The sequence below is a fragment of the Hypanus sabinus genome, chromosome 1 (assembly GCF_030144855.1).
Source record: "Hypanus sabinus isolate sHypSab1 chromosome 1, sHypSab1.hap1, whole genome shotgun sequence".
Lineage (NCBI taxonomy): Eukaryota > Metazoa > Chordata > Chondrichthyes > Myliobatiformes > Dasyatidae > Hypanus > Hypanus sabinus.
In genome coordinates, this window is record NC_082706.1 from 172,767,557 (window position 1) to 172,782,226 (window position 14,670).

At 40.3% G+C, this 14,670-nt stretch overlaps 1 protein-coding gene across 1 annotated transcript in view; it reads right to left on the bottom strand.

Annotated features, from left to right (window-relative positions):
* Positions 1-14,670, bottom strand: part of nsmaf (neutral sphingomyelinase (N-SMase) activation associated factor) — a 155,270-nt gene that overhangs the window by 78,690 nt on the left and 61,910 nt on the right. The window contains exons 14-15 of the mRNA XM_059981550.1: positions 14,345-14,424; positions 5,956-6,046 (exon numbers count right to left, since the gene is read on the bottom strand). Coding sequence (XP_059837533.1) covers positions 5,956-6,046; positions 14,345-14,424 — 171 coding nt within the window. The remainder of the gene's footprint in view (positions 1-5,955; positions 6,047-14,344; positions 14,425-14,670) is intronic.

Sequence of the window (14,670 nt, forward strand, 5' to 3'; positions counted from 1 at the left end):
CGCTGATGGCTACGGCGGCTGGCCATCGGGATAGGTTCCTGTATGTGTGGGACAAGCGGTCAGGACGCCGTTTTTTGGTTGACACCGGTGCTGAGGTCAGCGTCTTACCTCCGACGAATTACGACACCCGCAGCAGGGCACCGGGTTCCCCCCTGAGGGCCGCGAACGGCAGCACAGTAAGGACCTATGGCACCCGTCAGGTGCAGCTACAGTTCGGTTCCAGCCAGTTCACGTGGGACTTCACACTGGCTGCCGTAGCCCAACCACTTCTGGGTGCGGATTTTTTGCGGGCTCACAGCCTACTGGTCGACCTGCCCAGGAAGAGACTGGTCCACGCCGAGACCTTTCAGACGTTCTCTCCAGGTGCAGCCCAGTTGCCAGCCCCTCACCTCGGCTCCATCACGCTGTCTGACAACGACTTCACCAGGGTCCTGGCGGATTTTCCTTCGGTTCTGGCACCATGCCCCGACACCACATCCTGACCCAGGGACCACCCCTCCACGCCCGTGCTCGGCGGCTTCCCCCGGACAAGCTCCGACTGGCAAAGGAGGAGTTCAAGAGGATGGAGGAATTGGGGATCATCTGGCGGTCCGACAGCCCATGGGCCTCCCCCCTGCACATGGTGCCCAAAGCGACAGGGGGCTGGAGACCATGCGGCGACTACCGCAGGCTGAACGAGGCTACCACACCGGACCGCTACCCTGTGCCACACATTCAGGACTTTGTAGCAAACCTGCACGGCGCACGGATCTTCTCCAAGGTAGACCTCGTCCAAGGGTACCATCAAATCCCGATGCATCCAGACGATGTCCCCAAAACGGCTCTCATCACCCCATTTGGCCTTTTCGAGTTCCTTCACATGCCGTTCGGCCTGAAGAATGCCGCACAGACGTTCCAGCTGTTAATGGACACGGTGGGATGGGACCTGGACTTCGCGTTCATCTACTTGGACGACATCCTCATCGCCAGCAGCAGTCATCAGGAGCATCTGACCCACCTTCGTCAACTCTGCACCCAACTGAGTGAGTATGGTCTAACAATCAACCCCGTCAAATGCCAGTTCGGGCTCGACACCATTGACTTCCTGGGCCACAGGATTACTAAAGATGGGGCAACCTCTCTGCCCGCTAAGGTAGATGTGGTCCGCCACTTCCCCCGACCCACCACGATCAAAGGCCTTCAGGAATTCGTAGGTATGGTCAATTTCTACCACCGCTTCCTCCCTTCAGCTGCCCGGATCATGCGCCCCCTATTCGCCCTGCTGTCCGGTCCGGGCCGGGCAAGGACATTACCTGGGACCAGGAGTCTGCAGCCGCTTTCGTTCAAACGAAGGAAGCTTTGGCGAACACCGCGATGCTAGTGCACCCCAGAATGGACGTCCCTACCGCCCTCACAGTAGACGCATCTAACACGGCAGTCAGTGGGGTACTGGAGCAACTCATCGCAGGTCGCTGGCAACCCCTGACGTTTTTCAGCAAACACCTGCGGCTACCCGAGCTCAAGTACAGTGCTTTCGACCGGGAACTGTTGGCGCTCTACCTGGCAATCCGGCATTTCAGGTACTTCCTAGAAGGTCGGCCCTTCACCGCGTTCACAGACCACAAACCGCTTACCTTTGCATTTACGAAAGCGTCCGACCCCTGGTCGTCCTGCCAGCAACGCCACCTGTCCTACATCTCTGAATACACGACAGATGTTCGGCACGTCTCGGGTAAGGACAATGTCATGGCAGATGCGCTCTCTCGCCCTACCATTCATGCCCTTTCCCAAGGGGTAGACTTTGAGGCACTGGCAGAGGCACAGCAGGCAGATGAGGAGATTCCGAGTTACAGAACCGCAGTCTCCGGTTTGCAGCTCCAGGACCTCCCCATAGGCCCAGGTGAGAGGACCCTACTCTGTGACGTCGCCACCGGCCAGCCCCGTCCCGTCGTCCCGGCACCTTGGCGGCGACGCGTTTTCGACTCCATTCATAACTTGGCGCATCCCTCCATCCGGCCAAGGTGCAGCGGCACACCAAAGCCCCACCGCAGCAGTTCCATCCCGCCCACCGGCGTTTCGACCACATTCATGTGGATATCGTGGGCCCCCTGCCAGTGTCGCGAGGAGTGCGGCACCTCCTGACTATTGTGGACCGGTTCACAAGATGGCCAGAGGCGATCCCGCTCACCGACACCACCTCCGAATCTTGCGCCCGGGCACTGATCACCACCTGGATATCTCGCTTTGGTGTGCTGGCCCACATTACCTCTGACAGAGGCGCCCAGTTCACCTCCAGTGGGCTTTCAAGAATCACTATATTCTGGCATGGTTCCAGAGATCTGGAAAATTACAAATGTCACTCCACTCAAGGGAGAGAGGCAGAAGAAAGGAAATGATAAGCCAGTCAGTCTGACCTCAGTGGTTGGGAAGATGTTGGAGTCAATTGTTAAGATGCGGTTCTGAGGATACAGAACTGTTTGATTGGCAGGAGCCAAAGCATGGGATAAAAGGGAGCCTTTTCTGGTTGGCTGCTGGTGACTAGTAGTGTTCCATAGGGGTCTGTGTTGGGACCACTTATTTTTATGTTATATGTCAATCTGGATGATGGAATTGAAGGCTTGTGTCCAGGTTTACAGTAGATACAAAGGTAGATGGAGAGTAGGTAGCTTTGAGGAAGCAGAGAGGCTACAGAAGTACTTAGACCAGGGGTCGGCAACCCGCGGCTCCAGAGCTGCATCTTTCATCTCTGTGCTGCGGCTCCCCGTGGTTTGTTAGTTTTTGAAATGTAATTCGAAATTTGAAGATTATGATGATCTTGTACAATCTAAAAACGTTGTGGAGACCCCATTTCCTGGCACATCCGAACCGGCTCACAATTAGCCACCGTTCCGGCTAAGGGAGATAGCCTATGGGGGTTTGTGAGTACGTGTCTTTTGGAGCATCCGCACCCACGGGGACGGGTTGAGGGAGGCTTTAAAGCAAGGCTGTTTAGTTTGAATAAAGTTACCTTTGACTGCAGTGTCTTTATTTTAAAAGAACAAACAGTCCATGCAATACCCCGTTGCTGCCGGTTTTAAAAACAGATAAATTTAAGTGGAGATTGGTGCATGATTTGTGAGCGGTAAATGATGTGGTAGAGGACTGGCCAGCGGTAGTCCCCAACCCACACACACTTTTGACTAATGTTCCACCAAAAGCAAGTTACTTTTCAGTGATTGATTTGTGTTCGGCTTTCTTCAGCATTCCTCTGCGCTACACCACTACAACGTGTTTTTTATCGCTATTAATATACATCACCACTGCCAATGCCTGACACCCGCCAGTACGCGCTTTCTTTTAATTCTTCGATCCAAGGTAGGCTAACTATGGAGTAACCTTCAACCCAACGTCTTTTTTTCGGAGTTCAAAATGTTTTTGTTGCATGCAGAAATGTAACTTCGTTTTCTCTGCAGGAGTTCATCAATTTCATAAATGCAACACATTACAGTTTGTTTATACATAGCATAAAGGCAAAAAAAAAGTTGTATGCAGTGTTATTTCATTTTAAATGTCAAACGGGTTTTGTGGCTCCCAGTGTTTTCTTTTCTGTGGGAAATGGGTCCATATTGGCTCTTTCAGTGGTAAACGTTGCCGACCCCTGACTTAGACAGATTAGGAGAATGGGCAAAGAAGTGGCACAAAAATGAGTCCAGATTAAAAGACTTGTTATATGAGGAGGGTTAGTTGGCTCTGGGCCTGTACTCACTGGAATTCAGAAGAATGAGGTATGACCTCTATCCTACATTCTTAACGTCTAAGAAAGGCACAAGGTTACTTTCACTGACAGTGTTGACTTTATCGAAAGGCTAGTGAAGATTGTTACACACCCAGTGTTTTGGAAAATATACATTTTATTTATAAAATATATTTATTGCTGGCAGTAAAGGTGTGAACAAAACTGGATCACAAATTTGCTTCCAAGCTAAAAGAAGTAGCTTTGCCACTACTGTGGAAAGTGAAACTGAGCCTGGAGATGATCAAAAGGGTGTAGATTTAAAACAAGCCATGATTGAAGCAAACACAGCAGTGAATACTGCCCTAGTATTCAATGGTCTTACAGGGCCTGGTGATCATGATTGTAAACTCCCTATAATTGCACTTTGGATGAAGCCCAAGAAGAGTAACAAGACTGGTTACTTATGCTTTGCTCGATTAAGGAAGTACAGCAGTGTTCTGCACAGCGAGCCTCATAAACAAGCTCAACCTGACAGGAAAAGAAACACATACTCTCTTACATAAAATGGGTCAAGAGAAGGTTGTGAGTAGGTATTTCGTTTCAGAATTGGAAGTGGCTGGCTTTGACAGTGAAAACTATCGTGAACTACCTAATGTCTATACACAGGAATGTATGCTTGTCTACAGAGGAAGCATTCTTTGTCAGAGGTCTTCAGGAATGGTCTCACCTGAAGCATCTTTATCTGACAGAAATTGAATTGGAAATTGAGCTGCTGATAGGGATGACTGTGCCCAAGGCACCAGAACCATTGCAAGTGATTTGCAGTGTCAATGATGGACTCCGCAATCAGAACAAAGCTAGTTTGGACTGTTAACGGACCACTTAAAGGAGACTATGGCAGTGGAAGAGATTACGCTCGTCCAGAGTTGATTATTAATGGGACTTTAGTTTTGGATGAGCTTTGGTAGCAGTGATTCAAGACAGATTTTCCTGATCGAGTCAAGAAAGACAACCTAATTTGACAGAAGAACACAATCCAGGATAGACTGCTTACCAGAAGATGATATTTGTGTAAATGTTGAGATTTCATGTCTCCTGTGTCTTAATAGCAGGTAGCTGTAATTAATATAGTATAATAATTGGGGGGCTGGAATGTAGGAGCCATGCATCTATTCTCCATCTGCTTTGCATTCTCCGTTGAGCTTTTATTATGTTTATTATGGTAACTAGTCACATGAGTGCAAGTTACGTATTCTTGCTTATTTTTGTAGTTTGCAGCTTTGGACTGGCGGAGGTCATGGCTTTGCTGACCACTTAATACTGCTTCAAGATTGTATGTTTGCTAATAAAGGACTGAATAAAAGATTTGATTCTTTGAAACAATCATTTCATTGGAGCTGAGGGTACGTCATGCAAGTATAATGGCTCTAAGATGGTTGGAGGCTAGCAGCAATTGTTATGATTTTGGATTAGTTTTTGCTGCTACAAGCAATACATACTTAATCACAAACGAGAATATCTGCAGATGCTGGAAATCCAAGCAACACACACAAAATGATGAGGGAACTCAACAGGCCAGGCAGCATCTACGAAAAACAGTACAGTTGACGTTTCAGGCTGAAACCCTTCTGCAGGACTCGTGTTTAATGGGGGAAAGAATAGTAGCTTCTATGCTTGAACTTTAGTTCAGGCATTTCTTGACAGTGACTTTAAAACAAAAGAATAACTGTAAACCTACCTTAGCTTACTTAGTTTAATTCAAATAGATTGAAGGTCACAAAAGACTATGGTTATATTATATAATTAATATTTCCATTTCTCCTCTTGCTTTAATTTTCTGAAATGTCTATCTTTAGAGATTAATAAAGCTTGCATTTGATCATCAAGAATTCAGATTTCAAACAATTTCCATTTTAGTTCTTAATTCACCAATAATGGTAATTTCAGTTTTTAGCGAATAGTAATATTGTAACTCTAAATTTACATTTTTGTACTCAATACAAACTTTAGTTTAAAGGGTGACATGCTTACAAAGTACAAAACTAATCAGATGTTAAATAGCATAAAGGACGAACTACAGCACCTCTTTCAGACAGTTTTTCAAAGATCTTGAAACTTGATGTACAGCTTGATTTTTTTTTACAATCACAGATGGCATAAAACACATATCATTATCAGATTTTGTGGTGATCTTAACTCCTTATGCTTAAAAAAAAGCATAACTGAGATTGACTAGCAATGAGGAAAAAATGTACCCTTACCAGCTCTCACAAGGTAGAACAGGACATAACCCGGGGAAGAATAGTGACTTCCATACATAAACTTTGGCTCAGGCATTTCTCGATAGCGACTCTAAAACAAAATAATAATTGTAAAACTACCTCTGTTTACTTTGTTGAATTCAAATAGATTGAAGGAGGGCACAAAAGACTACAGATAGTGACATTCTGAAATGAGAACAAAAAACTCCAAAGGTAGTGGTGAGATTTTGCCGTATTCCTAGAGGGAAACAATGTGAATGTTACAAGTCATCAGATATAATGATGTGCTTTCTAAAATTATTATTCCTTACCATCAGGTCATTTATATTTTTCTACTGATCAAAAAGAAAAGTGTAAATACTAGGAAAAGGAATGTTTTTTTTGTATTAGGAACTGACTACTCGATAGTAATCAGGACATGGCCAGAAACAGAAACGTGGCTGCCTTTACATATGCAAACCATGAACATTAGCTAAATGGCCGAGTAGACTCGATGGGCCAAATGGCCTAATTCTGCTCCTATGTCTTATGGAATACTAAGCATAATGCCTCCTAATATGCAGCTTTATGACTTTTGAACAATTTGTAACAATCTACAGATAATGTTGTACAGTAAATTTACTTTTCAGGAACTGGACGATGTCTGTCCAAATTCTTTTCAGACCACAACATACTTGGTAACACACGCAAAATGCTGGTGGAACGCAGCAGGCCAGGTAGCATCTATAGGAAAAAGTACAGTCGACGTTTCGGGCCAAGACCCTTCATCAGGACTGTACTTCTTCTTATAGATGCTGCCTGGCCTGCTGCATTCCACCAGCATTTTGTGTGTGTTGCTTGAATTTCCAGCATCTGCAGATTTCCTTGTATTTGCATTTTTACATTATAGCTGGTTTCAACTTATGATGGAATCGGCACTTGCCGAACTATACAACTTGCATTTACAGAGCACCTTTACCAGAAAACATGCTGAAGCGTTTTTGAGGCACAGCTTATAAATCTACAAGTGAAATAAAGGACAATGTTTTAAGAGGGATAATTTAGTTAAGATGTGAGCTTTCAGGATAATAAGACCATAAGACATAGGAGCAGAATTAGGCTATTCAATGATCATTGAGTCTGCTCTGCAGACTTCTGGAAGGAGCAGAGGGATTGGCAGAAAGGGTTAACCATGTGATTCCAGAGTATGGGACTAAACAACTGCAGATTAAAGATATCAATTGTGGTGTGAAAGAGAATGGGAATTCCTTAGTTGCAAGAGATAGAGCAATGCAAAGTTGTCAAAGTATACAAGGCTGACAAAAGTTATAGAGCGAAGATGGAAGGAAAACAGGGCTGAAAAGGGACATAAGGGACACAAAATGCTGCATATGAATGCCCACAGAATGTACACAAATCAGCAGAAGAGTTACGGGTAGACAGCAGTGGGCTTTCAGTCACAGAATTTAGGACAGGGAATATTTTATAGAAGCTAGAAGATGAGGGAAACTCAGCACAGAATGCAATTTAAAAGCTAGCAGACATGATTTTCAATCAGCACAACTCTCAAGATGGCGCTCATGGGGTGAGACCTAATTAGGCATTGCTCCAATCCTTTTACTCTTTTTTTTAACCTGCAATCACCCCCTAACTGACTTATTTATACCTACACTAAAGGGGTTGATATTTAAGATATACTTTTTGACTTTTTGAATTTTTTTTTACCTCGTCAAAATGGCTGGGAGATCACGAGAAACTAAAGAAGCGAGACCAACTAAAGAACTGTTAACTCTGGACGCAATTGGGAAACTTCTGGATGAGAGACTGGATGATAAGCTCAGCCCAAAGTTTTCTCTGCTTGATGAAACTTTAAAGACAGTTGACGCAAGTCTTCAATCACTTATATCGGAAATTCAACAACAAGAAGCAAGAATTTCAGTTCTTGAAGGACCTGCCCGCCAGAGATCGCAAAAAAGCTACTAATTAAATGTTTATAAGTTAGAATATATTCTTATCTTATATCTCTTATGCTGAAGTATTCAGTCTTTTTTTTTAATTTCTCTTTCCAAGACGTTGTTTCTTCTTCCCATAAGACCTCAGTTCTTGGACACGTCACATCCGTTCGGGTGTGTCTGAACAAGACTGCTGGTCTTCTTTCGAAGTATTAGTTTAACGCTATCCTGTTTTAGGTTTTAATGGTTTAGTTTTTTTCTTCTTTCTTAATCTTGTCCTTTTTTAAATAATATTAATTTTATAGTTTTATTCCTGTTATACTAACTCTTCACTTTTTTGAATAAGGGTGGTTTGTGTCTTTTTTTCCATTTTTTTCCTGAGCCGCCGTCTTGAGAGATGGGGGTAAAATTAGTGTTAGTTTGCCTGCTGGCCTCTCTCTGGCTTTTTCTTGGGTTTTCATAGATAGGGGGGAGGCGGTTTCTCTTTTGCTTTTCGCTTAGTTTTTCCTTCACGGGCTGACTTGAAACTACCAAAAGTGTCGTAACTTCCCGTTCCTCTTTGAACCTGCTCTCCTCTTACAGGTTCATGAGCTTATTTTCTGTTTAACCTTGTGCGTTTACAACGATAAATATTAGCAATATGGATAAGATTATTAACTTTGTTTCTTGGAATACAAATAGTTTAATTCATCCAATTAAACAGAAAAAGAATATTTGAAGTATTCCACAGAATGAATGCTAATATTATTTTTGCACAAGAGACTCATGTGAGGAAGGAGGACAGTCAATTTTTTTTAGGTTTTGGAAGGGCCAACAGTATCATTCCAATTCTCAAGCTAAAATAAGAGGCGTTTCTATTTTTATAGATTCCTCAACCTCTTTTATACATTATGAAACAATTTCTGACCCACAAGGTAGATTTTTGCTCCTTATTGGTTTAGTTTTTAACCAAAAAGTTGTTTTAGTTAATGTTTATGCTCCGAATATTGACTGTCCCAAATTTTTTGTGTTTATTTTCATCCTTCCCTAATTTAAATGAGTATATGTTGATAAAGGGTGGGGATTTTAACTGCTGTTTAAATCCCTTGATGGACAGATCTAAGTCCATTCAGGTTCTTCCAAATAAATCAGCTTCTCTCATTAACTCCTTTATGGTTGATTCTGGAATTTCTGAAATTTGGTGATTTCTACACCCCAAAGATAAAGAATTTTTGTATTTCTCTCATGTTTATCATAATTACTCAAGAATTGACAATTTCTTTATTGATCATCGTTTACTTACAGACGTTACTGATTGTAAATATGACTCTATTACTATCTCCGATCATGCACCTTTGAAGCTATCTATTAAGACAACAGATTCATCCTCAAGTGTTCAATCGTGGCGGTTCAACTCTACTTTACTTCAGGATTCAGACTTTCTCAACTTTATTAAACAACAAATTGATCTTTTCCCCCCAGCTAACTTCACAGGAGAGACTTCTAGTGGAATATTACGGGACGCTTTTAAAGCATTTATCCATGGACAAATTATTTCATACTCTGCTGAAGTAAAAAAAACGAATTAACACTGAAATACTCATGTTGGTTGATAAAATTAAAGAAATTATTAAGACTTACTCTGTGACCCCTAATAAAGAACTTTATAAAAAGAGTTGAACTTCAAATGGAGCAGTTTGCTACTATCCTCTTCGATTGAAAATCAGTTAATTAAATCTTTTATATATTGGTGAGACCTGACGCAGACTGGGAGACCATTTCGCTGAACACCTACGCTCTGTCTGCCAGAGAAAGCAGGATCTCCAAGTGGCCACACATTTTAATTCCACGTCTCATTCCCATTCTGATATGTCTATCCATGGCCTCCTCTACTGTCAAGATGAAGCCACACTCAGGTTGGAGGAACAACACCTTATATACCGGCTGGGTAGTCTCCAACCTGATGGCATGAACATTGACTTCTCTAACTTCCGTTAATGCCCCTCCTCCCCTTCTAACCCCATGCCTGATATATTTAGTTCTTTTTTCCCCCTCCCTTTTTTTCTTTCTCTCTCTGCCCATCACTCTGCTTGTTCTCCATCTCCCTCTGGTGCTCCCCTCCCTCTTTCTTTCTTCCTAGGCCTCCCGTCCCATGATCCTTTCCCTTCTCTAGCTCTGTATCCCTTTTGCCAATCACCTTTCTGGCTCTCAGCTTCACCCCACCCCTCCTGGTCTTCTCCTATCATTTCACATTTTCCCCTCCCCCCTCCTTTCAAATCTCTTACTATCTTTCCTTTCAGTTAGTCCTGACGAAGGGTCTCGGCCCGAAACGTCGACAGTGCTTCTCCCTATAGATGCTGTCTGACCTGCTGTGTTCCACCAGCATTTTGTGTGTGTTGCGTTAATTAAATCTAGGACTCAGTTTTATATACATGGGGACAAATCTAGTAAATTATTGGCTAACCAATTGAAAACTGCTTCGGTTAAACGGCAGATCATTAAGATTTGTAAACTAGATGGCACTTTGATGATTGTTCATAAAGAGATAAATAATGCCTTTCAAGACTTTTATAACTCTCTATATCAATTAGAATTTTCTGATGATTCTTCTATAATGGATGAATTTTTAAGGAAACTGAATTTCCCAAAATTAACAGCCAAGGATTGTGTATCATTAGATGCACCCATTACAGAAACTGAAATAAAAGAGGCTATTTTTTCAATGAATTCAGGTAAAGCCCCTGGTCCAGACAGTTATACTGCGGAATTCTTTAAATCTTTTTCTTATATACTTTCTCCTTGGTGATGTAAAATTTTTAGGGACGCATTAACTGTAGGTAAACTACCACAATCTTTTTATGACACCTCCATTTCTTTAACTCTTAAAAAAGATAACCCTATTGAAAGTGTATCATATTGGCCTATATCTTTGCTGTGTATGGATTTCAAGATTTTCATCAAAATTTTGGACACTAGATTGGAAAATATATTACCTCAAATTAATTCTGAAGACCAGACCAGATTTATTAAAAATCATTATTCATCTTTTAACATTAGAAAATTAATTAATATAGCTTACACTCCTTCATCTAGAATCCCAGAATGGGTCATTTTCTTAGATGCTGAAAAAGTGTTTGACAGAGTTGAATGGCCATATTTATTTAACATGCTGCAGAATTTTAACTTCAGCCTGACATTTATATCATGGATTAAATTAATATATTATAAGCCTTTGGCTTCAGTTCTTACCAATAATCAAAGATCTCCCTTTTTTCAGCTGTTTCGCAGCGCAAGGCAAGGCTGTCCTTTAAGTCCTCTATTATTTGACATTGCTTTGGAACCCTTAACCATTGCTATTTGTGACTCACCTAACATTTTTGGTATTACCCGTGGGGAAGGGACATATTAGCTATCACTATATGCTGATGATTTGTTACTATACATCTCTGATCCTGAGAGATCTATTCCTGTTATTTTATTTTTGCTTGCTCAGTTTAGTAGCTTTTTTGGCTATAAACTGAATTTTAATAAGAGTGAATTATTCCCACTAAACATGCAAGTTCCAATCTATAAACATTTACTATTTAAAGTAGTTACAGATCACTTTACTTATTTGGGTATTAAAATCACCAAGAAACATAAGGATATATTTAAAGTTAACTTTTTACCTTTAATTGACCAAATCAAGCAACTTGTTATTAGATGGTCCACATTTGTCTGTCATTGGTTGGTTGAATCAATGCTATTAAGATGATAGTTTTACCTAAATTTTTATATTTATTTCAAGCACTACCAATTTTTATTCCTAAATCTTTTTTTTTGATATTATTGATTCCAAAATATCCTCATATGTATGGCAGAATAAAAATCCTAGATTAAGTAAAAAATACTTACAGAAGCTTAAGGAGGAAGGTGTTTTGGCTTTGCCAAACCTAAGATTTTACAACTGGGCAGTTAATATCTGATATTTAATATTTTGGACACAGGAATCGGCAATATTACAAAGCCCACAATGGGCAAACTTGGAGTGTAAATCTGTACAAGGCTTTTCATTGTTCTCTACTTTAGAATCTCTGCTTCCCTTTGTTTTATCTAAACTGAATAAATAACTAACCCTAAAGGTAAATATATATTACGAATATGGTTTCAATTTTGTAAATTTTTTGGTTTGAATAAGTTCATCTTATCAAGCTCTATTATATTTAACTTTCTTTTTCAGCCCTCTTTTATGGACCAAGCCTTTGTGCTATGGAAAACAAGAGGTATAACGTGCTTTCATGATTTATTTTTAGATAATTGCTTTATGTCCTTTGAACAGTTGTCCAATAAATATAATTTGTCTAGAACCCATTTTTTTTAGATACTTACAAATTAGAAATTTTTTGAATAATATGTTACGGTCCTTTCTGAATTTATGCCCAATTGATATTACAGAAAAAATTTTAGGTTTAAATGCCTATCAGAAGGGTTTAGTAGCCGTCATTTATAATATGATCATGAAAATGCAACCAGGGATGTCAGATAAAATTATGAAGGAATGGGAAAAAGAACTTCACTGTCCTTTACCTACAGAGCAATGGGAGAAAATCTTACAGTTCGTTAACTCCTCTTCTATTTGTACCAAACATGCCCTAATACAATTCAAGGTTGAACATAGGGCTCATATGTCCAAGGACAAACTTGCTCAATTTTATTCTCATGTTAATCCAATCTGTGACAGATGTCACTCTGAAGTTGCCTCAGTGACTCACATGTTTTGGTCTTGCCCTTGTTTGAAAAATTACTGGAAAAATATTTCTGGCATTATTTCAACAGTTTTGAACATTAAATTGCAACCTCATCCTATTACTGCAATTTTTGGCTTACCAATGGTGGATAACAGTCGTTTATCCCCCTCAGCTTGGTGGATGATTGCATTTGTCACATTAATGGCTAAAAGATCTATTCTATTGAACTGGAAAGAAATTAATCCCCCAACTACATTTCAATGGTTTTCCCAAACTATTCCTTGTTTGAGTTTAGAAAAAATTATAAGTGTCATTTTTGACCCCTCGGTCAAATTTGAAGAAACCTGGAGACCATTTATTCAATATTTTCATTTGAGTTAAACTGACCTTTCCCAAACCTTTTTCTTATCACCTTTAATTATTTGGATAGAGGTGAGGAGTTATTGACACTACCATGTACATTTGATATGATACAATAGCCCATGTCAGTTAGGTTAGTTGTTTTTTGTTTTTTTTTTCCATTTTTCTGTACCATACTATGAGTTTGGGAGGTTATTATATTTGGATTATTAACTGTTTGTATTTGTAACCCAGCCTTAATTATGTACTCTCAAGCTCTCTGTACTCGATGTTTTTCCTCTTATGCTTGTTTGAAAACTAATAAAAAGATTTAAAAAGATTTTCAATCAGCAACTGGTAATTTTGAATGCTACCAGTTTCAATTCTTTCCTGCTTGGAACTTTGCCATTCACAATATTTATTTCATTTGCTGGACAGAAAGGCCCTTAGGCTCTGATCACCAGCTATACTTGAAGAACTGCTTATCCTTAATACAAGGTTCACTGTGAAAAGAATAACCCGCCTGGAAAGCACAGTTGTTTAATCATCACTTTATCCCATGATAAAGATCATAGATCAGGCAGATAGGCAAAAAATTAGTGCTGAATATAAATGGTGAACCCGGCTCAACACACACAAAATGCTGGAGGAACTTGTGCGTGCTGATCCAGATATCCCACATCTGCAGTCTCTATAGCTTGGTTTCACTGAACATGGCTTATGATTTCCAATCTGTCTTAGCATAGACATCAAGATCTATTGTTACCCAATGTTAGTTTTATGTATTTTTAAGTACACAAGAGGTTGAATATAAATTTAATTACTAAAGCAGCAAGCATTGTTCAGTTACTGTATGTTAATTTCATGGTCTTGCTCTGAAATCAGGAACACTAAAAGAGCAAAATACCATATAACCAATCGTAAGTGAGAGGGGAGAAGAATGGACAGTATTTATCCAATAGACATTACACCTAGAGTTAGGTTCGGGCCAATGTAACACATACATATCATTAAAAAAAAGCAAAGCAACTTTGGCAAATGAAGATTCAATAGGAGCTCTGATGATTTGAAATCAGTAATGGAATGAATAGATTTACAGTAACCGTGTGAAAATTTTACTTCTGTGCTCACAGCAAGTGAAACATTTACTGGCACTACAGTGTGTAGTTTAACTACTAACACTAAGTAGTCCAGAAGAGTCGGAAAATGTCTCAAGTTATAATGAGCATCTTATCGGTTTTAAAAGCTATTAACAGCTTGAAACTCAAATTCTCTGCTGTATGTCACATAAGCAACAAAAAAAACCTGGAATTATCAGTAATTGCTCAATTAGTAAAACACAATCACTTCAAACTTCTTTAGAAGAGTCATTCATATAACAAACACGCTTTTCTTTCTGAATACAACTCTTACCAACAATCGAAGAAGTCGTTCTTTATTTAAGGCACCTACTGGTTTCCCCAGGTCACGAAAAGTTCCAGGATTTGTAAGATCTGTTCCGAAACAGAAGTTTGAGTTATGTTATTATAAATGCTCAGGTAAAAAGCAGAAAGTGTATTTAATGTGACCCTCGTCCTGATGGCTACATCAAGGGGTTGCATGATGTTTTACTTATGCTCACTGTTGCAAAGGAGAGGTCTGGTTATTTTATTGAGGAATATTCCATTCATTTGAACAATGCTTTACCACCTGTCCATTGGAAAAGTGTTTGCACAGAAATGGCTGACCACAAGTCAATC